Source organism: Anabrus simplex, chromosome 2 (assembly GCF_040414725.1).
Source record: "Anabrus simplex isolate iqAnaSimp1 chromosome 2, ASM4041472v1, whole genome shotgun sequence".
NCBI classification, from domain to species: Eukaryota; Metazoa; Arthropoda; class Insecta; order Orthoptera; family Tettigoniidae; genus Anabrus; species Anabrus simplex.
The window spans coordinates 20525246-20549831 of NC_090266.1; the positions used below are offsets into that span (position 1 = coordinate 20525246).

The following is a 24586-nucleotide window of genomic DNA, read 5'->3' on the forward strand; positions in this document are numbered from 1 at the left end:
TTTAGAGTGAAATCAAAACTTGCTTCTCTCATCTGAACAAATAGTGGCAATTAGGGCAAACTCCTGTGATACACCAAACGAAAACTAAATGGAACTTAAAACCGGACAGAAAGAAACAGCGCTTACCCCAAGGCAGGCCATGCTGGTACCGAGGAGACATTCACGACGTCAAGAACTTCGGGAGGCTCGGCAGGTCAAGACCAAGACGGCACAGAGACATAAGACCTCAGACTTCAGACTACCTTTGAAAAGGTGCCTAGCTCCTTGTAAAGGCAACCCTGGCCTTGGAGCAGCCAATCAGAACACAGGAGCTTGCCCGGATTGACCAATCACATTACTTACTTCAGTCGCAATGTTTAAATAACTTTCTCGAATACATACGATCGCGAATCTTCCATTTCCAGAATAGGCAGAAAATACTTTCTAGAATACATAACTAACAAAAGGCAATACACCCTGTTCTAAAATTCATGTGACAACTTTCTGGACAGTTCCAGTAAATATAGAAATGAAACCTACTAGTTACACATACAATATGTTACCAAAATATTTCCACGAGTACTACACCTTATTTTATTTAACGTTTCTTCGTAGCACTGTGGTAAATTAAAATCGACTAGTCTGGTTAGTGTATATTTCCAAAAACCCATGTCATTTTGGATTCGGGAGTTTAAGCAGTGGAATATTTGCTGATAACATATCGTGTAACTCCTTATTAGACTGTGAGGACAGACCTAAAAAATCTAAATTTGCCACCTTCACCTATAATAACCCAGTCATTTACCAAGTCTCGAACCCCTTAAAATAGCATAACATCAGCATTGCATTCAGGACAATAAACACTAAGCAGAACGTATTTTTCAAGCACAATATAGTCAATTTAAAAAGTAACCTTTCTTCAGGATTCGGCATATACAGACTTACATGTTCGCAATGTGACTCCTCATATATCGGACAAACAGGCCAGAGTTTTTTCACAAGATACATGGAGCACTACAATGCCACCAAACACAATAAATATTCAGCTATGAGTTCTCATGTGAAGGAAACGGGGCATCAATTCACAACTATAGAACAAGACCTCAAAATTATCAAAAGAATAGGTAAAGGTAAATTAATGAGTGAATTAGAAAACAATTCCATCTATTTAGATCAGTACTACAATAAAGACCAAAATCTCAACGATATAATTGAAGTCAAAAATCCTCTATACGAGATATTACCTAATTTATTACAAAGATTGAGTTCAAAACATAACTTTCTAATATTTTTAAATCTCCGTCCTCAAAAACTCCCACTGCATTAATAAACGCAACTCCCTCCCAGTCAGCCCCTAAAAACTCCCTGCAACCTACAGTGCAGAAACTCAACGCTCCGCCCATCCCCTCTTTCCCACCACACTCCCCACCCCTATTCTCACACTGATACAATACAAGAAGCACAAGTGCCAGTCAATCTGGCACAGCCAGAGCATCTAATCACCTGCATAACAGTCAAGGGGGTAAGTTATATGCAATAACGAATTTTTCGAAGCTTAGCTGTACTCAATTCACGCCTGATTTTTCTATACCCTCCTCTCGTTACAGATAATTTTCTACACACCTCCCAGCAATATACAGCCAACACTCAAGCACAAGTTAACACCAGTCTGAACGTTCCCTTTCAACTCGTAACTATAAGAAATAGCAGTTGTACACTAAAGCCAAGCAACACACAGCAACGCTTAGTGAGAACCCATTCTTCACTACCGCAACAAGATTGGAAAGAGGGATGGATTCGACTACATACGCTCTAATAACAACAACATCAATAATAGTCAGCAATCTTAATTGTTAAACAATCTTTTAACTCAAAATAAAATCTCCACTAATAATCAAAAATGACAATCTGACATCACCAACTAGTGAATAAGTTCGCTCAGGTTCTGGAAACCAAATATCTCATAATTCCATTCAATATGGAAAGTATGTAACCAGATTTTATAATGTGTCATACAAACACAAACAAGTCAGCAGATCTTTAAACAAGTGTTCAGGAATACAATTTTAGCCTTGGAAATTCAAAATCAAAGCTGGAGACATGGTCAGAATGGTTAATTAAATTTTAGAAAGGTTTTTATATATATAAGATTTTATTAACAATCATCCATCTCAATCACACCTTTAGATGTTTTCAATGTGTTTATGTTTTAAACTGTCAAACAAGAATACTTACAAGAATTTTTAACTTTGTAACACGTAGTATTTATATATTATTTTTATACGGTATATCAGGTTTCTGATTATAGACCAAAAAGGTACGAGATAAGGCCCATACAAGGGCAAAACATGTCCCTATAAGACTTTATGACAAGATATAAATCTTAACTTCTAGAACTGTGTTTTGTATTGAAAATGTGGTTTTTAATAAATATTGTAACACTTTTGACTTAAGTCTAGTTCAATACGGACCAAACGTATTTCAGGTTCCCTTAAGGCCTTCCCCTAAACTACCATTTCATTCAGCGTGAACACAATTATTTATGGCCTAGATTGTAGCGACATATTCCCCCACTTTCGTTAAATTCACTTCAGCCGTTTTCTCGGGATGCATGTACATACATGCTTACATACATACATACATACATACATACATACATACATACTGTGACATTTTAGGTCTATTGTAACTGGCAGTGAATTTTATAAGACCGGACTGTACGCCAGGTGTTTCACGCGGAGTGTCGGCAGCGGAACTCAAAGCGATGACTTTCTTATTTATCTTTTGTATAACCTGTTGAGGGGTGAGAGACAACGTTATCACCACAAGAGAAGACGGGGAAAATTTTAATACGGCTGAACTCTTCATCCACGAGAAGTATTACATTCAAAATCTTTTGTAATATCACAACTTCAGATTCGACGTCTTAATAAACATTCTCCAACAAGTGTGCATAAAAGCTTTGATATCACATTTCAGGAAGGCATAAATAATAATATTTGGAAATTAAATTAATTGTGGAATTAATTAACTAATTAATTAACAAGAAATTAGGGGACATGTTAATTACAACGTCGAAGAATTCAGGACGTCAATCGAATCACGAGGTATGACGTCAGAGCTCAGAATATAGGAAGCAAACCAAACTAGAATATCCTTACTCTTGCTACGCGTGTTGCTCGGAAGCTCACTACGCAAGGAGGTCTTTTATAGACCTGGACAGCTGTTACTTGCACCACGAGGAGAACAGTTAACAGACCATCTGCGATCGTAACAGACGTCTATAGTGTCTAGGAAGAAAGTACATATCATTACATGACAATTGTGAAACCACGAGTGGGGAATTTGTACTAACATTTTTGTGAATTTTTGTGAAAGTTTCAGTGCACATCAAGCAATACCAGTTCGATACCGGCCAAGGCAATGAAGACCTACAGTAAGAAATTCGTGTGCCCTGGAGACATCATCCACATCAGGATGCAGTACTAAAAGACAGGACCAATGCTGGCAGCGTCCTAATACCATGAATCCAGCCTAGAAGGAGACCAGGGTCATCAAGACATCCAAGTTAAGTTGACATTTCATTTACACTGGGTATTATCTGTTCTATGTAGCTGTAATAAGTAGTTAACTTTCTTCTTGAAGGGATTTTTGATTGAACAGTAGTTTGTGTAGATTTCTAGTATCTTTACCATGTCAGTTTCTTGTGTTATACGACGTTGGATTTGTATTTTCTCTTACTATGTGATTTTAAGGTGCGTGATGACGGTATGTCAACATCAGCGACCACGCGGGTTTCAATAAGTCATGTCATCAGACAAGTATCTGGTTTAAATATCAGCCATAGCTAACCTCTAAGGAATTTTACGTTTCCATTCAATTACTATAATATTGAGGATTGTGTGCGCATGATATTTTCATTCTTCAGAATGTATTTGTCTTATATTTTGCCGAAAGTGTTTGCTACATTTTTCATGAGGGAGCAGGCTCATCTGACATATTAATGCTACGGATAGCTTTTGTTTGGATCCGATTTCATACTTTTAAGGGAGGACATTGTCCGATTATTATATTTACGTGTGGTTCCAGTCATTTATGAGAATTTTCTCGTGATTTTGGACGGATGTTGCGAATTATTTTCACTATTGTTACCTCTCACGTTGTGCCATGTGGAGAAATGTGGCATGGATTATGGTGATTTTATGTGCTATTTGGGGGCGAATCTTTGTGTCTCTATGAAGAGAAGCACATGTAATCTATTTCTGCGATGTTGTGTGCAATGAGGAATGGATATTTAGGAATAATTTATCGTCATTTTGATGTATTTGCGAGTTGTTGTTTTCGTGGGAGACCCACAGGCGATAGCGTCTTCATAAAATATTATTGAACCACGAGGTAAACCACATGTCTTCCTATAAAGTAAAATTGAGTGTATGAGATGATTAGAGTTTTTCTTGTCATACTGGATGAGCATCATCGCAATAATATCAAAATCATAGCTGTATAATATTACTCAACTCCTCGATATTTGATAATTTTTGGTAATGTCCCGAGTTCGATGCAGATATTGACGATATTATTATCATCATTATCCAGACTATTTGTGTGTTTTTTTTTTTTTTTTTTTGGCTAGGGGCTTTACGTCGCACCGACACAGATAGGTCTTATGGCGACGATGGGATAGGAAAGGCCTAGGAGTTGGAAGGAAGCGGCCATGGCCTTAATTAAGGTACAGCCCCAGCATTTACCTGGTGTGAAAACGGGAAACCACGGAAAACCATCTTCAGGGCTGCCGATAGTGGGATTCGAACCTACTATCTCCCGGATGCAAGCTCACAGCCGCGCGCCTCTACGCGCACGACCAACTCGCCCGGTCAGAGTATTTGTACCGGATGGATTACTTTCAGGTGCAAACCATTATTTATGAGAGTCTGCCATTTCCATGAAATGGACAGATAACGTGTGGACGTGTGTGTATATTTGTAAAATAGTATCCTTAGTTGTAGTTGGTTACAATTCTTTCTTTGATGGATGATGGTAACAGGAGACTTATTACGTGCATTTTTATTGTTATTTCCACAGGTTGAGTGATTTTATTTTATTGTTAATTATTGATGTGTGTTTTTCCATCGTTGTTCTGAGTTTCGGCGTTGTGTTAAGGTCATGACACATGGTTAAAGATTTAATTTTTTTTCCTTTCTGCTTACTTTTATCACATAAAGCCACGTGTATTCTGAGGTTACGCTGAACAGATAATCACTGAAAGGTCGAGTTAAATTGAAGAAATAATTAAAAAGTGAAATTAAGTGACAAAAGCAATTTATTAATTTTTTTTGTATTTTCATCTTTTGACCAGTCATGTAACTTAACCCTTTCCCGCCTGCATTTTCACTCCACTTACACCTAGGTTTCAACCTACTAATTAGCAAAAACTGAAACAGACCATATTGTTTCAGAAAAAGTTAAATACAGTAAAAACTATTGATCACAATGAATTCAAATTTTCAATAACATTAGAAAATATACCATCATATCCACTTCTCTGTTTATTGAGTCATAATGTGTTTTACACCCCCCTCCCCTCCTGGTGATACACGACACAGAGACAGTCTTCATTTGTCACATTCCCATGTTGTCTGAATCTCTCAAAACCAATAATCACGTGATTTCGGAAGTGGAATGATGCCCATGTATATAAGATTTTATTTCATCTGGGCAAGTGTCTTTCCATTCTTTTTTTATTTTACCGGAATGCGACTGTTTGAATGCTGCATTGTTATATGTGCAATAGGCTATGTCACTGAATAATTTTCTTCTCCTAACATACGTAAAAAACAATCTCTTTCCCCTAATACTCTTTCCCAATGATGCGCAGGATCAACATCATCCATTTAACCATTCGGAGTAACCAAACATAATATTTGTGTTACCTGAATTGCCGTGGCATCGCCATCAGGTCCGATTTATTGATATTTGTTTTCATTCATATCACTAGTATCACTAAAATTATCTTCGTTGATATATTATTCACTCATTAAAAATTCACCTGCACCCCTACTCAAAAATTCTGTGTCACTTTTTTCGCCCATATTCAGCTCAGTTTCAATATACGGATATTCAATCCCGCCATGTTTACGAACGAAACAGCTGACCCGCACTCGCGGAATTTCAAGACCGTTGCCTAGGCAACGTCAAGACAGATACTCGCTCTTCTTTTATTTCGTAAACCTTGTAGATTGTACTGCGTGTTCATAAATGCCTTATAAACACTTCACTGATGAGAAAAATACAAAACTATCGCACAGATCGCAGACGAATGCAGATAATGCAGCCGAGCGCTTTCGGGCGCTAAGGGCCGGAAAGGATTAAGCATTTAAAATCTTGTTCCAGATTCTCTGGCATGATTTGACATGCATATGAGCATCATTCTCTAAGCAAAATCAAATTTAACATTCAAAAATAATATTCAATAAAATATGACTTTTATGAAAACAATTTTGTCAGAATTAATAAGAATTCATTAACATGTACCATCCCATTTGCTTTCATTTTTGGATGTACAGCAAGAGTTAACGTAAAATTAAAATTATTAGTGATCATCTTACACAATCACAATTCTTAGGACGGAATTATTTGTAAAAAGTCATCCGCCATTAATTTGTATTTCGATGGTTCATTATTTACTGATATCTGCCCATCTCCTTGATCCACACCATTTCTTTTATGGAACATGTCAATCCCTTACTGAGCACCCCTGAGGGAGTCTCGTGTCTCTAATGTGTTAGCCACAGCTTAAACGGGCAGAATACATACTGTACATACATACATTACGGAAAATTAAATTGTTCATTTCTCCTTGTTGCTGTGGTCATTACCGGTACAGAAATATAATTCATTATACATTCTGAGCAATGTACACACTTATTTTATTTATATTGAGATAAATTAAAATAAGACAGAAATGTCTACAAATGGCTCCTAAAATCTCTAGAAAAATCACTAGTCGTTATCATTGAAATTATATCACTAAATTACTAAAAAAGACTCCATATCTAGCGACTAGTCTCTAGAGTCGACTAGACTGATGTGAACGAACACGAACATAGCACGCGAGAACGAGAGATTGACGATCAATATACGCATCACGATATACAGGTTTCAATAAACATCGCACATTCGTGCACATTTCTCGCATTAATAAACGTAGATATTTCGTTCAAAAGCGCCCAATCAGCGAAGGACTTCTGGCCACTCACGTAAACAACCTGAAATGGCAGGATTTGAAAACAAATGTTTGAAGTTCACAAAAAAATAAGCTGAAATCGGGAGAAATAATAGAATAATCGGGAGGCGGGAAAAACTGTCGAAAATTGGGAGTCTCCTGCCTAAATCGGGAAAGTTGGCAGGTATGGAATTATAAAAATAAAGGGACAAAACCTTGAAATTGTGGAGAGCACCAAGTTCTTGGGAAGCAAACTGATGCAGAATGCAGGGTTGGACATGGTTATCAGTACGAAGAATTCAACAGGGAAATAAATGCATTCTATCAGACTATGAGAAATTTGGTGTAGAGGAAGGAAGTACCAATGAAATATAAAAACGTGATGTATAAGACAATGCCCAATACTGTCAGATACAGCAGAGAAATGGAAAATGATGAAAAGTCAGGAAAATAAAATCCGGGCCACTGAAATATTATTTTTAAGAATTATGATAGGAAAAACAACATAGGACAGAGTAAGGAATGAGGACATCAGGAAAGAAACTGGTGTGGAAAAGCTTGATGACAATGGAGAAGATTAAACTTTGATGGTTTGGACATGTTAAGAGGATGGAAATGGGAAGGACGCAGAAGCAAATGATGGAGACCCAGATAGGAGGGAGGGCAAGAGGGAGACCCAGTCTTAGGTGGTTGAAAAGAATCATGAATAGTATAATTAGAAGAAACCTAGATTGGAACACAGTTAACGAGGAACAAAGGAAGATGGACTGGGTGCCATAAACATCCCAACCGACGGAACCTCGACAAGGGAAATGGATGATGATGTTATAACATTTTATTATTTAAAGTGATATTTATAATACAGAAAAACAAAGGCGTAGTATGAAATGAAAATGGCTCCACACAGCTAACAGGTACATGCGAACACACATCAGTGGTGGCTGTGAACACGAACTCTGGCGGAACTGGTCTGCCTGACAGACGGTCTGTAAAAGATACATGGCACATTCGTGACCACAAAAGCAGGAAACAAGCACAATTTTGCTGATTTCCAACAGTCTGAACTACTCAGTCTGGTAACCAAAATTTTAAAAGGCATTTGTCACTGGCTTTTATCTTTCAAATCACTCAACACTTCATATTTGCTTTCATAATATTATTTCTTGCAAGTAAACTCATCAAACAAGTCCTCTCCTTTCACAGCAAAATTTAGTTAAGTTTTCTTCATGAATAAGTTGTTTATGTTGTTCCATGTCACAGACTCTTTACTGTTCAAAGCTGAAGAGGCTTGCAAAAACTACTGAACGTGTTCAATGTTGGCGTCACAGAAATCTACTCCATAGTCTTGAAGCCCCTACAACTTCAGTTTCTAATCCTTGCAACCACATATTTGAAAAAAAGTTGGGACACTGGGACATTTAATTTTAAAAAACTGAACCAAAGTGAATCCTAGTCTAAGGCAACCAGATCTGGTCTGGAGCACAGTGACAAATGAAGATTGATGCAGACATGGAAAAGGGGAAATGATGATGGTTCACTAGTAAATGAATGATTTGCTAAGTTTTCCTCTTTGTGTCTTCCTTCTTAACTTTTAGTTCACACATCAAGTTTGAAGATCTCCATCTCCTGATATAGCAGGCTCAAGCCAACATATACAATATTACTGTATATACTCACCAGACTTGTTAATACCATTGATCATCATCAGAATCACTGCAGGTAAGATCAATTAACTCATGTATGTTATTGTTGCTGCTGTTGGCACGGTTGCTCACTTGGCTGAGGTTGTTCACACGTTCAACGTTGTTTGGGTGGTCGTTAACAACTACGTCGTGGTCATCAACGTCGCCCTCCTCGTCGTCATCGTCATCGTCGTCATCTTCATCGTCCTCGTCCTCCTCGGAACTGTCAGATATTATCTCTGGAACATCAAATACAGGAAAAAGCACTTTATAGACACTGCTCTGTTGATGTAATGAAACAGCAGCAGAATGCAAAATACTGTTATATCCTTCATGTTAATATACTTTTGGACACACGAACTGATACATTTCTTCAAGAACAACTGCATTTGAATCATGACAATATTTTTGGTTTTACGTCCCATTAAATACTTTTATGGTTTTTGGAGGTCCTGAAGTGCAGGAGTTCCCTTTCAACGATGTGAGGTTGGCGTATTTGTGTTGAGCACCTTCAGCCCGGTTGAAGCAGGACAACAACAAATGATCAAAAAACTAAATTTATACACATATGTAACAGAAAAAAAACAGAAAGCCAAAGTATATCACAGTGAAAGTGCAGGAAATTGAAGTAAAACAACAGAGGAAGTACTTAACAGAGAGAGCAAAAGAGAGAAAGATTTTGAGAGATGAATTCAATAAATACTTTATTAAATCTGAAAATAATAATTATGCCAATATTCTCAACACTGAAAAGGTTGCATTGAGCTTCCTCATCAATAGCAGAATAGTTGTCCTAGAGCAATTTAAAAAGTTCTGTTAGTAAACATGTATAGGGTATGTCAACAAACTTCAAGACTGTAATGCCATCAATTTTAAAACCTCTCACCGTTAATGTCAATGACTACATACAGACTCTGTTTTCCCCTGTAGCCAAAAATATGCTAAAATAACCCATGTTTTCAAAAAGGGTCTTACAAATGACCCCAGTAGTTAATGAACAGTTTCAGATGTCCGTACCCTGTGACACAACAACTAGTAGCTTATTTTGAATCAGAGGGAGTGGCACTGCCTTTCTGAGCCCAATCCTGAATTCAATCCTGGCTCAGTCCTGTGGTGTTTGAAGGTGCTCAGGTAGGTCAGCCCTGAGTCAGTAGATTTACTGGCACGTAAAAGAACTCTTGTGGGGTACAATTCTGGCAACTCAGCATCTCAGCAAACTGTAAAAGTAGTTAGTGGGATGTAAGACTAATATTATTTAATATTTTGAATGAAACACCCTTCCGAATAGGAATCAATTTGGATATCACAAAGGTAAGGCAACTGTTGAAGCAACAGAATGACGTGCAGAAGCATGTCACTAATCTTGATTTTGAGTTTTGTGTAGGACAAATTTTTTCATAATATCATAAAGGAGAATTTCCTACAGCAAAGCAGCTTACTTCGGAAATGGAGCAAAAAATCAACTATAGGGGCTGAGTGTCTATGTATTCACTGCTAAAAAGAATAGGATTTAAGAAAAAGAAGACAAATGATTGTCAGAAGTTCGTCATGAAACATGGGGACATAGTTACTGCAGGAATTAAGTTCTTAGAGATTATCAGGAGATGAATGTCCTATATTTTTACCTGGATGAAACATGGGTCAACAAAGACCAAACAAAAAAAAAATATATTTGGCAGCAATCATCAGGGAAGGGAGGTCTGGAAGTTCCCGCAGGCAAAGGAAGCAAATTTCTTGTGCGTCATGCAGTTTCAGCACGAAGGGTTTCAAAGAAGAGTGGATATTTCGTTCACAACCACACTGGTGCGATTCAGATTACCATTCAGAGATTAATTCAAAAAGTTTGAAAGACTGGTTTCTAAACAGGTTTCTGAATTACCTAGAAGAAGGATCCATAATAATAATAATAATAATAATAATAATAATAATAATAATAATAATAATAATAATAATAATAATAATAATAATAATAGACAACACAAGTTATCATTCTGTAATGACTAAAAAAATACCACCCCCCACAAAAAGAAATAACTGCTAAAACATTGCAGGATAGAATGATGATAATAGCAAACACTCGTAATCGAATAGGTTTGTCTTCCAGGCAGGATGCCTCTTCATCTACGCGGGAGTTACACAATTTGCCACAGTGATAACAGGTAGTCCCAGGTGGAGCAGTCATGTTATTTCTATGTCTCCTCAGCACTTCTTTTTCTTTTCTATGTTGCCTCTTGTCATTCTCTGTACGTCGGCAGTTTTCTTCAAAAGATAGTGTGCCGTAAAGGACTAGTGATCTCCATGATGAACGGTCAAGGGCTAAGCTCTCCCAGTTATCAACATCAATGTTGCATCTCTTCAAGCTAGCCTTGATTACATCTTTAAATCGCTTCCTCTGACCGCCTACACAGCGTTTACCTACTGATAGTTCAGAGTAAGACACTTGTTTCAGAATGCGATTATTGGGCATGTGAACTACGTGCCCTGTCCATCGTAGCTGGCCTCTTAGAACCATCACTTCTATATTGGTGGTGTGTGCCTCTTCAAGAATGCTGATATTTGTGTGCCTGACTTGCCAAGTTATTTGCAGTATTCTCCTGCAGCAACACTGATGATACTGTGCCAGCTTCTTAAGGTGTCGACTTTAGCATGTTCAGGATTCAGATCCGTAAAGTAAGGTTGGAACTACAGCAGAATTGTACACAAGAATCCTTGTTGTGATACTGACATCATGACTGTCAAACACTCAAGATCTTAACTTAGCGAAGTATGCTCCTGCACAGTTAATTCTGTGTTGGATTTCTGAATCTATATTTGCGCTTGATGAGAGGGTGCTACCAAGGTATGGGAAGTTGTTTACAACTTGAAGGCTCACTCCATCAATTGTGACATTGATATCTTTTTGACCTTCCCCAGGGGCTGGTTGGTATAGGATCTGTGTTTTGTTGGTGTTCAGTTTGAGTCCGATCTTGTTGTACGCAGCAGAAAAAGCATTCATGATTATCACAAGCTCTTCTTGTGTCTGAGATATGACAGCATTATCATCAGCATACTGTAACTTAACTAATGCTGCACACGATGTCCGAGTTCCTGCCTTTAAACGGCTCAATACCATCCATCCTGTAAATCATATGAATTCCTGGAGGGAGATCATCTCTGACAAGTTCCATGACAGCAGCAACATACAAGGAAAACAAAGTGGGGGCTATTACACAGCCTTGCTTAACACCAGTAATGATATGGAATGGCTCTCCAATAGAGCCGTTGCCAATGACAGCTGCCATCATATCAGTGTAAAGCATTTTCAAGATGGCAATAAATTTCTGCAGAAAACCATATAGAGCTAAAATTTTCCACAAAGCTTCTCGGATCACAGAGTCAAATGCCTTAGTAATATCAATAAAGGCAATATAAAGAGGTCTGTTTTGTTCTCTACATATTTCCTGAAGGTGACGAGCTGTGTTCCTCTAGAAGGCCTGAAGCCACACTGACTCTCTGGAAGTATTTTCCCCACCAAGGGTACAATACGATTTGCCAAGATTCGAGCAATAACCTTTCCCAGGCACGACAGTAAGGGTATTCCCCGATAGTTATTGCAGTTTGTTCGATCCCCTTTCTTAAATATGGGAACTACCAGACTGTCTCTGAAATCAGGAGGCATTTCTTCTGTGCTCCAAATTTTGACAATCAGTTCTTGAATGTGTCTTATTAGTTCCTCACCTCCTTCTTTGAGATCTTCCACTGGTATACCATCAGGACCAGAGGCTTTGTGACGCTTTGCTTGATTGATAGCATGCTTAACTTCATCTAGTGTTGGTGGGGAGCCAAGTTCTTCCTTGATGGGAGCTTATTTTAATATCGTCCCTGCTCTGGCAAACTAACGAATCTGCAAATTGTCAAAAGGTTAGGAGAGCTGAAAGAAGTTCTGATTACTCATGTCAAATCAATTTTTATATTTAATTATTGGTTTTATGTGTTAGGCATACAGAACCAGCTGCAGATGTGAGACTTGGTCAGAGGGTAGACAATATATAAATAACAAAATCTAGACCAGAACTTCAGAACTACAGATTCCTTAGTTTGTCAGTTTCGCTAGTTTGCCAGAGTGGGGACGATATATCATACACCTGTTCATCAATAATCGAATCCTGGTTCAAGAGGTCTTCAAAATGCTCTTTCCACCTATTCATGATGGAGTACTGATCTATTAAAAGTGTACTCTTATCACTGGACCAAAGAGGATTCCTCCCAAAGGTGGTAGGACCACAAACTGCTATTGTCGCTTGGAAGAACTGTCGTGAATCTTTATCTGCTAGATATTGCAACTCTTTTGCCTTTGCTGTTCACCATGCATTCTTGAGCAGTGTTGGCTACTGAATGCATGATTCGAAGCAGTGTATCGATTCATTCAAGTGTCCGAGTTAATCGATTCACAGGAACGGCGAGCTCACGGCACACGATTCAGCTTGCTCCCAGCGGACAGTGCTGAGTGGCGCACTCACTGGACGTTGACAGGGAGCCGAGCTTCCGCTGGAGCGAGACAGTGAATCATGGAACATCGAAAGAATCGTGAACGAGCGTGGCTCAGCGAGACACAAGATACACACAGCTCCTTATCGGCTCACTGGACACGTGGAGAGCCGAGCTTCCTGTGCAGCGAGACATACAGTGAGCCATAGCACACCGAAAGAATCGTGAACGAGCACGGCTCAGTGAGACACAAGATACACGGCTCCTTATCGGCACACTGGACAGATGGACACTGGCGGAGAGCCGAGCTTCCGCTGCAGCGAGACATACAGTGAGCCATGGTACATTACACTGAAAGAATCGTATGCTATAATGGATTCTCAAGCTCAGCTCATTTGAAAATAATACCCATTTGCATTCACTGTCCTCTTCTTACAGGGTGGTTTAAATAAGAGATGACCGAGCTCGATAGCTGCAGTCGCTTAAGTGCGGCCAGTATACAGTAATCGGGAGATAGTGGGTTCGAGCCCCACTGTCGGCAGCCCTGAAGATGGTTTTCCGTGGTTTCCCATTTTCACACCAGACAGATGCCGGGACTGTACCTGAATTAAGGCCACAGCCGATTCCTTCCACTTCCTAGGCCTTTCCTATCCCATCGTCGCCAAAGACCTATCTGTGTCAGTGCGACGTAAAACAAATAGCAAAAAAAAAAAAAATTTAAAATTTAAAAAAATAAAAAATATGGTTTTATTTGCAGTGTTAAAAAGGTAGTCAAAACATAATTCTGAAGTAGCTAGTAAGCAGGTAGGCTATTAGGTTATACTATTTGTTAGTTTAATGAATCTTAGTATTATAACTTAGTTGACATTTGACAATTAAATTCTACTATGAGTCATGCTCATGACCACTCAAAAGTACCCGTCTTATATTGGGAAGACCGGCTCAGTATTCTCTCAGTTCATATGTCACAACGTTGAACAAGACCAATCATATGTGGACAGACGCAATAACTTAACCAACAGTATGTTGAATCAGAAAACCAGCGGGCTACTGTACATCTCGGATAGCCTATACAAAATATGACGATTTTAAAAAATCCTCAGCTGATAGAAAAACACCTATTTTCAAAAATGACTGAGCGAGTTGTCGTGCGGTTAGTATCGCGTAGCTATGCGCTTGCGTTCGGGGGATGGTGGGTTCGAATCCCACCGTCGGCAGCCGTTAAGATGGCTTTCCGTAGTTTCCCCATTTTCACACCAGGAAATGCTGGGACTGTACCTTAATTCAGGCCATGGCTGCTACCTTCCTAATCCTAACCTTTCCCATCCTGCCTCGCCGGAAACCTTCGATGTATTAGAGTGACTAGCATTTTTTTCTAAGAAAGGAGTTCATGGTATGAAGACCAGATGGCAGCTGCGAGCACTGTATGCTGTTGCTGCTGTCTTACCAGCACATACTACACAGATGCAGTACGAGCGGTGACTAATGTGCCATGAATCGGATCACTGTATCGATTCAGTAACGTGAACAGAATCAAACGAATCGATTCTGTAAAATGAATCGAATGTCCCATCACTATTCTTGAGCTCACAGGTTTTTCTTTGGACATTTGCTTTGGCAATACTGCTTATTTCTTAGAATGGGAGTTCATGTCCCTTCGCCATGCATGCAAAGCTTTTCTCTTCTCTGAGATCAATGCTTCAATTTCTTCATCATTTTCATCAAACCAGTCCTGATGTCTTCTGCTCTTTTATCCTACTGTTTTTTTGCAAGAATCTTGAACAGTGGTCTTCAGAATTCCCTAGGGTTGCATTACATCAGGTTGATATTCCTTTGGCAAAGTCTGATGAAGGAGCTCTCTGTATTTTGAAGTAATTTCTGTATTGCCAAACTTCTTGGTGTCAAAAATATGTCTGAAGCTCTTCTGTTGTTACCTCCTCTGGATGGTCGGTGACAAATGCATCACTGATCCAATAAGTCGGTGATCTGTCCAACATTATTATTTATAAGTTTCATATTCCGTATTGATTGGATTCAATGTAATAGACAAGAAAAATGTTCCACCGATCAATACATTTATTGTGAATGAATTATTGCACTAGTACCGGTTTTGGCCTATCTTGGCCATCATCAGCTAACACACATATTTACAGTCATTAGACAAAATTACAAAGATGTTACGTTAGAGCATCCGGATGTCTAATGAAAAATGGAAGTAAAATATATTGCAGTATGTTGCGTTAAAATATCTCTGATTAAAAGTGGTGATGGTTATAATAAACTAAAACCTATTGATTGAGCATGGACATGAGTACATAAACACATTAAAATATATATGCCACATCATAAGACACTAAAAAATATAGCACATTAAACACATTAAAACATGGTATGGTATATTTTAAAAACGTCTATTAAAATTTGAGTTCATGTTGCGTTGCATTCATCCTTCAATCCTCTTGTAGTTCTTGTGTTGATTAAGTTGTATTAGGTGATCATCGAGAATGTTCTATGGCTGATATACTTTGTACTGGTATGTTATAAAAACTCTTGTCATTAAAATTTGAAAATTGAGTACTGTGCCATTCAACTGTTGATGTAGTCCAGTAAGATTTATATATACAGCGAGATAGGGTTTAATTTTAGAGCAGTTGGTGGTGACACCTCTCTCATCTATGCACGTTATATGGTTGTTATCTGTAAAGAAAAGCTAATATGAGTATAGCGTATGTATGAAGGAATGCCTGGATGTATGTGTGAAATGAAAAGAGTACTTACTGTTGTTGCTGTGGAGGTTGTGTACCGATATGTTTGGAGATTTGTTGTGTTCTGCTACGAGTACGTCTGGGGCTCATGTTAGCTGTGTGGAGGGATGTTGGTGGAGGGGATGGAGGAGTGGCTATTGTGAAGGTAGGGGCGGGGTTAGGTTTGTGATTCGTCTGTTTGTTATGACGTGTGTTTACTAATTTGAGATAGTCATTTTTTATTGCAGGAATGACTTTGTCAAAGATGATACTGGTTTTCTCTGTAATGTCATTAATGTTATGATTGGGGTTAGCGTATTGATCCAAAGAAATATAGAAATCTTCGGTTATGTTGAGCAGGGGGCCCTTAGAATTTATGTTTAATATCATCATGTCATTATTGATGTCTGTGAAGTTGTGCTTAGATTCTTCTACATGTTGGCCTATTGATGAGAAATGGTTGTGCTTTACTGCATTTATATGTTCATTATAACGGACGATAAAGTTTCTGCCTGTACGTCCAATGTAGCTTGTGTCACAGTTGTTACATTTGATGCGGTAGACACCTGATTGGTTGTATTTATTATTATAATTGTCTGTTTTGGTATTGTGTATAGTGTTGGTGCTGTTGTGTGTGGTTTTGAATGCCATTTTCAGGTTGCGCTTCTTACAGATGTTAGTTATAGTATATATATTGGTGTTGTTGAAGGTAAATAGGACATAATCTATTTTCGGTTTGGCTGTTTTGATTAATTTAGTTTTAGGTTGGGATTTTATTTTGTGAATGATTTTGTTGACCATTTCTTTGCTGTATCCATTGTATTTGGCTATATCGTGGATTAATTTTAATTCATTATTTCGATCTTCTATTGTCATTGGGATATTGAAAGCTCTATGTATCATACTATAATAGGCTGCTCTTTTATGTGTGTTAGGATGAACAGAGTCATCACCACTTTCAATCAGAGATATTTTAACGCAGCATACTGCAATGTATTTTACTTCCATTTTTCATTAGACATCCGGATGCTCTAACGTAACATCTTTGTAATTTTGTCTAATGACCGTAAATTTGTGTGCTAGCTGATGATGGCCAAGATAGGCCGAAACCGGTACTAGTGTAATAATTCATTCACAATAAATGTATTGATCGGTGGAACATTTTTCTTGTCTATTACATTGAATCCAATCAATACAGAATATGAAACTTATAAATAATAATACGGAAGCCAACCAGGCAAAACGTAATGCATTCAAATACCAAAACCTAAAAATCAAGCTAATGAACGCAACCAAAAGCACTGCCTTCTTGAAGGAATGCCTTTCAAACAACTTACCACTGAAATTTCTCCAGAAATACAATAACAAACAGAGACGAACTGCTCAGACACGCAAAACACTAAACAAGACTAATGAAATTTGGTTAAAAGAAGAAATAAAATTCCTATATCGTAAGAAACAACATCTCAATAATGAACTTTATTCAACACATCTCAAAGTATCCCATGATCTCCCACATAGCTATTGGAATTACTTTCAACAAATTTCTAGAAATAAAATAGAAGATTTAGCCATAAAGAAACAAAACACATTAAACAAAAAACTGGAAACACTGAAACAACAAAGCAAACCGAAACCACTAACCATAACTGAAAATAAAGATCCTTCTCATTTTAATAAGAATTCCCAACATAAATTCCACCCACCCGTAAAAAATCTCACACTAACCGTATTTGACAATGTAGAGACGGCTATGTTGAGCAGGGGACCCAAACATAACTGGGGTAATGCATCATCCTATCAGAATATTATAACTGCCGTTACCGAAACAGAACTCGCTTTACAGAAAATTCCGTAGGATATACGAGACGAAGTTAGACACGAAATCAGTAGATAGATCCCGCAATATATGCATAATGTTCACAATAATAACCTAAACATGAATACCACCAATAAATCGAACCTAAACAAACTCAAAAACAAAATAAAACAGAACAATCTACTAATAACAAAAGCCGACAAAGGCAACACTACGGTCATTATGGATAAGAATGAATACATAACAAAGACTAAAGAATGTTTCCAGGACAACACGTTTTCAATTAAATGCCAAGATCCAACTAATAATATACAAAGGAATTTTAAAAATCTACTCAAGAACACACACTTTATTCTCACCGAAACAGAATCTGCGAAACTTATAACTATGAACCCCCAATTACCATCCGCAAGGGCCTACCCTAAAATACACAAAGAAAATGTACCCATGAGACCGATTATAAACTATAAAGCCAGTCCAACCTATAAGTTATCACAATTCATTCAGAAATTTTTGAAAAAGCATTATTCATTTTTAGCAAACAAAACAATACAAAACTCAATAGATTTTTGCAACAGAACCAAAGAACTAAAGATCGAAAAACATCATACCCTTACTTCATTTGATATAACAAACATGTACCCTAACATCCCTATTAAACAAACAGTCCAAATAATTGAATCTAACCTAAAAAAAACATAGTGACTTGAGCACCTTAGAAATAGAAGAATTAGTGATTCTGCTTAAATTCGCCTTTAACAATAACTACTTCAAATTTCATGATACCATATATCAGCAACAAGGATTACCTAAGGGATCTCCTGCTTCCGGAATATTAGCAGAAATATATATCGACCACCTAGAACACATGTCAATTAATAAAATAGATAATATATATTTTTGGTGTAGATTTGTCGACGATATCTTCGTAATTATAGATAATAGATTCACTGATGCAGATACTATACTAGACAAACTTAACAATTTAGACCCCCAAATTAAATTCACTAAAGAAACAGAAAATAACCGTACCTTAAATTACTTAGACTTAACAATAACCAGGCACGACACTCACTTATCTTACAAGATCTACAGGAAACCCACACACACTTTAAATACCATAAAAAATGACTCCGTTCGTCCTAACACACATAAAAGAGCAGCCTATTATAGTATGATACATAGAGCTTTCAATATCCCAATGACAATAGAAGATCCAAATAATGAATTAAAATTAATCCACAATATAGCCAAATACAATGGATACAGCAAAGAAATGGTCAACAAAATCATTCATAAAATAAAATTCCAACGTAAAACTAAATTAATCAAAACAGCCAAACCAAAAAAAGATTATGTCCTATTTACCTTCAACAACACCAATATATATACTATAACTAACATCTTTAAGAAGCACAACCTGAAAATGGCATTCAAAACCACACACAACAGCACCAACACTATACACAACACCAAAACAGTCAATAATAATAATAAATACAACCAATCAGGTGTCTACCGCATCAAATGTAACAACTGTGACACAAGCTACATTGGACGTACAGGCAGAAACTTTACTGTCCGTTATAATGAACATATAAATGCAGTAAAGCACAACCATTTCTCATCAATAGGCCAACATGTAGAAGAATCTAAGCACAACTTCACAGACATCAATAATGACATGATGATATTAACACGTTGACGACGGCGTATTGTTTTCCGAGTTTATTCATTAGGAACGAAGTGAAAAATCAGAGATACTTGAACTCTAATGGATATATTACATACTATTACACATATTAAGTGCAGCATGTTGGCGTTAGGGTGTACTGTGTGCACTGTGTGCCGAGACCGCCCGGCGGGTCTCATCGTCCACAAGTAACACACGGGGTTCGCGCGTACTCTGTGACCCGCCGGCGACCTCACTGAAACTGGCGGTCTTTACTTGAACTCTAATAGATATATTACATACTATTACAAATCTTAATTACAGCCTATAGGCGTTGGGGTGCACTGTGTGCACTGTGTGCTGAGACCGCCCGGCGGGTCTTATCGTCCACAAGTAACGCACGGGGTTCGCGCGCACTCTGTGACCCGCCGGCGACCTCATTGAAATTGGCGTTCTTTATGCAGCATTGTTTGTTTTGATCGAACGTAGTGTTGTGAAGCAACATGTTAAATGTGTGTCTATTCTTATATTTGTACATATTTTTTCTTCATATAAAATGATTTGAGTAATGGAACAAGCATATTGAATAATTTCTTAATTATCCTAGCTCCTATGTACTCCCTGCATGTCCCACTGTATACGAAGTTAGTATGCCTTCTGTAGAGACGAACCAGAAAGGACGAAAGCATAATCTGTGAACGGCGCGCGATACGGCTCCAGTATATATAATGTGTCGTGAGACCGCCGTCGAGTCTCGCCGTCCAAAAGTAAAGAGTCTCATAGTCGCCAAAGTGTTAAACATAAACTCTAAGGGCTCAACATAACCGAAGATTTCTATATTTCTTTGGATCAATACGCTAACCCCAATCATAACATTAACGACATCACGGAGAAAACCAGTATCATCTTTGACAAAGTCATTCCTGCAATAAAAAATGACTATCTCAAATTAGTAAACACACGTCATAACAAACAGACGAATCACAAACTTAACCCCGCCCCTACCTTCACAATAGCCAATCCTCCATCCCCTCCACCAACATCCATCCACACAGCTAACATGAGCCCCAGACGTACTCTTGGCTTTTTATATCCTAGCCTTTCTGGCTGACGTAAGCCCTGGCTGTCTCACGAGGCTTCTGGAAAGTATATGTCACAGCCAGGTAGTGGGGGCTTGCCTGCGCTGTTATGTAATGGGGTTGCGGCCCGTGTGTTTATGTTGTGGTCTGTATGTCTTAAACTATGAATGATAGGCATCCAAGAATTACTTCTTCAGAAGGATACAAAATCAGTAATAAATTAAATCTCTTTATTTGCAAATGAGGTGTCTATCTCGGTGGCAAACGGTACACTAAAATACATTATTGTCAAGCACTAAATATTAAATTAACAAGAGAAGAAAATTTTCCCAAAATACAATATTATACAATTTACGCTAACAATTTTTTCTATTAAACACACAGCTCATCCTTAATATATTTATATTGTTTACAAAATTCTACTTATAATATCTCCTGTACTACTTACAAATATAGTCAACTGATATACAGTATGTGGAATTACTTCAAATGATACTATACAACTGGTATAATAAAATTTACATTGCATTTATTTACTTTTTTTTTTTTATGCATTCTGGAACCTAAGTAGCATAACGACCTGCTGCGTCTTAACCAGTGCCCCTTTTGCCACCACTTTTCAGAGTTCCTGAAGGGCCTTCACAGCTACCGTAGCGGTCCCAGGGCCCTCGAAGTCCCCACTGTACTTCACCCCTACAGGGAGTCCCTTACTTTGGCTGTCCAAACTCCTTAGACCAGGGGATGGAATTCATTTATTCACATATATTTTTTATTTACATTAACCTGCACTGCTCGAATACCCTCTAACATTTCATTTATTTTCTCTGTTGCTGTTTATTCTCTTCTTGAATATCTGTACAGATTTTGGAAAAGGATCAAACAGTATCCCTGGTAAACTGTTCCACTCCTTCACACCCTTCTCAATGAATAAAAATTTACCCCAATCGCTTCTGCTAAAATTCCTTCTAATTTTATAATTGTGGTCAGTCCTGCCGATATAATTATTTTCCAACTGAAGTCTCTCACGGATATCTCCCCATGCTTCTTCTACTGTATAGGCTCTATATAATCCTATAAGTCTAGTTTTCTCCCTTCTCTTACTTAAAGTTTCCCACCTGAGTTCCTTTAACATTTCTGATACACTACTCTTTCTCCTGAAATCCCCTGTTACAAATCTTGCTGCTTTCCTCTGCATACTATCTATTTCTTTTATTAGGTATTCTTGGTGAGGATCCCAAACACTGTTTGCATATTCCAATAATGAACGAACCATACTTAAGTAACTTTTCTGTTTTAATTCTTTGTTGCATCCTTTAAGTAGCCTCATTATGACATGTAACGATCTGTATGCTTTCCCAACAATGTCATCCACATGACCCTTCCAGTGCAAATTACTTTCAAATCTCACACCTAAGTATTTGCACTTGCCATCTTTTGGGATAACTACCTCATCCAAAGTATATTCAAATTCAGTTTTATAACTCCTGTTTGTAAATGTTGTAACAGTTGATTTGCCTCCATTAACCTTCATATTATTCTCTTCAACCCATTGCTGGATACTCTCAACGTCCCTTTGTAATTCTGAACAATCCTCAATGTTATTTATTTCCATATAAACAATTATGTCATCTGCATACAACCTTATTTTTGATGTTATATTGTTCCCTAAATCATTTACGTATATTAAGAAAAGTAACAGACCGATTATAGTACCGTGTGCAATTCCCTTCCAAACTTTCTCTTCCTGAGATACATTATTTCCTACTTTGACTTTCTGAACCCTTGAATTTAGAAATGTTCTTATCCAACGTGTAACCCTTACGTCCAATCCTATTCCCTCTAATTTCTTTAATAATATTCCATGTTCCACTCTATCAAAGGCTTTGGAAAGATCTATGGCTATGCAATCTAACTGGCCTCCTGAATCCAACTGATCTGATATGTCGTGCTGAAATCCCATCAGATGTGCCTCGCAAGAAAATTTCTTTCTATATCCATACTGGCTCCTCATGAACCAATTTTTATCATCACATATCCCTCTGATGTACTTTGATATTAAACTCTCCAGTATTTTACAAACTATACTGGTCAGGCTGATTGGTCTGTAGTTCTCTGGTTTCCTTTTATCACCCTTTCCTTTATAAATTGGTATTATTATAGATTCCTTCCATTCCTTTGGTATTGCACTATTATTTATGACATAGTAAAGAGAAATTTTAAATAAGGCACTATGTACCACCCCATTGTCTTTAACACCTCCCCAGTAATTTGATCACTTCCTGCTGCTTTTCCTTGCTGAAGCAGTTGGATTTCTCTGAAAATATCTTCATTTGTGAATGAGAAGCTTCTTGTTTTTCTCTGTGTCTCTCCCTCTCTATCTTCTGTTTCGGTTTCCAACTCCTGACAATCATCTACTGAATCTCTGAATTCCCCACTAAATAGGTTTGCTTTCTCAGTATCTGTTAAATAGTGACTTTATGGTCCTTTCCCACTCTGGCATTAAAATCACCAAGCAAGATGATTTTGTCTATGCAATTGATGTTTGATAGGATGTCATCCAGATCTGAATAGAATTTTTCTTTGATGTCATCATCAGAATCTAATAGGGGGGCATATGAGCAAATTACTGTGGCATGCTGGTCGCCATTTAATCAAAGTCTTAATGTTATGATGCGTTTATTATGTCCAGTTGAAAGCTCCAGCAGGTCTCTGAGAAGCTTATTCTTGATAGCAAAGCCTACTCTATGTGTTCGGTGTTCGTTGGTAGGTTTACCCTTCCAGAAGAAAGTGTATCCTGCTCTGTTTTCATTCAACTGACCTCCTTCAGCAAGACAGGTCTCCTGGAGTGCTGCTATGTCGATATTGTATCTTCGTAACTCTCTATCCACAAGAGATGTTCTCCTTTCGGGTCTCTCATTTGAAGTGAATTAAGTGTTCTTACGTTCCATGTAGCAAAATATAATTTCTTTCTTATTCGACCGCATTGAGGTGATACCACTGGACGCGGCCATCCAATCGGTACTAGAAGTGGCCGACTATGTTTAGAGCACCTTTTCTAGCCCCTTCCCCATGTGAGGTGAGCAGAGTGGACCCTAAATAAATCTGCTCAGTCGTAGATGCAGCAACTGAATTGCTCTACAGCCACAATCCTAAGCAAGACGACTGATCACACATCTTTGCAAGTGACTAATCTCATGTTTTAATCCGTATTGAAATCTGTTGATTTACAATAACAAAGTGTTATTATGATCCACCTGTTCAATACATTATAATGTTTTCGCATTTAAAATATCTTCATTAGTTAAAAGTTATATGTGGGACATGTTTCGCTCCCTTACAGAGCATCATCAGTGAAATCTGAATCTCGAAGAATGGTTATGTTCGTAAATAATGACTTAAGAACTATTAGACCATTTTTCACAAACTTAAAACTTACTCTATTAGAATATCATAAAATACAGCATCTTTGGAGACATGCCTTAATTACATGTGCTTAATAGGAAAGATACATTAAATTTGTGGAAGAATGAGTTCTAAAATATTTAAAACAAGTAGCATGTCTAAAATCTTAGAAAGAAGTGAAAATCAATCTTGACACATTCACGCCCGTATCCGAGTTATTGCCTATAGCGCGTGACCATGCTGTGGACCGTATCCGAGTTAGCCCGGATAAGTTCAACCTTGAACTCGAGCCGTTCCTACGCAGCTGGGATCTATTTTGGTCACAAATATGTGCGAGAGAGATGAAAGTAATACCCTTATGAATGTTTCTACTCATCGAAAACCACATGGCCACGGCGATTTTCCCTCCCAATGCACTTTCTTTGTTTTGTTTCTGAAGGTAGCCTAGCGCTCGCACAACTAGCTGCGTAGTTGGTTTGTGATTGCACAAGTGTGTGTATAGTCGCGTTCTGAAGTATAA

General features: G+C 37.8%; 1 protein-coding gene across 5 annotated transcripts in view; it reads right to left on the reverse strand.

Annotated features, from left to right (window-relative positions):
* The window catches only part of LOC136863885 (E3 SUMO-protein ligase PIAS3), a 566508-nt gene that overhangs the window by 14642 nt on the left and 527280 nt on the right, over positions 1–24586 (reverse strand). For 4 of the 5 annotated variants that reach the window (XM_067140273.2, XM_067140272.2, XM_067140274.2 and 1 more), the window contains one exon: positions 8879–9122. In XM_067140273.2, coding sequence (XP_066996374.1) covers positions 8887–9122 — 236 coding nt within the window. In that variant the 3' untranslated portion in view covers positions 8879–8886. Of the gene's footprint in view, positions 1–8878; positions 9123–24586 lie in introns of those variants that run through there. The other variant, XM_067140276.2, reaches the window with a different exon arrangement.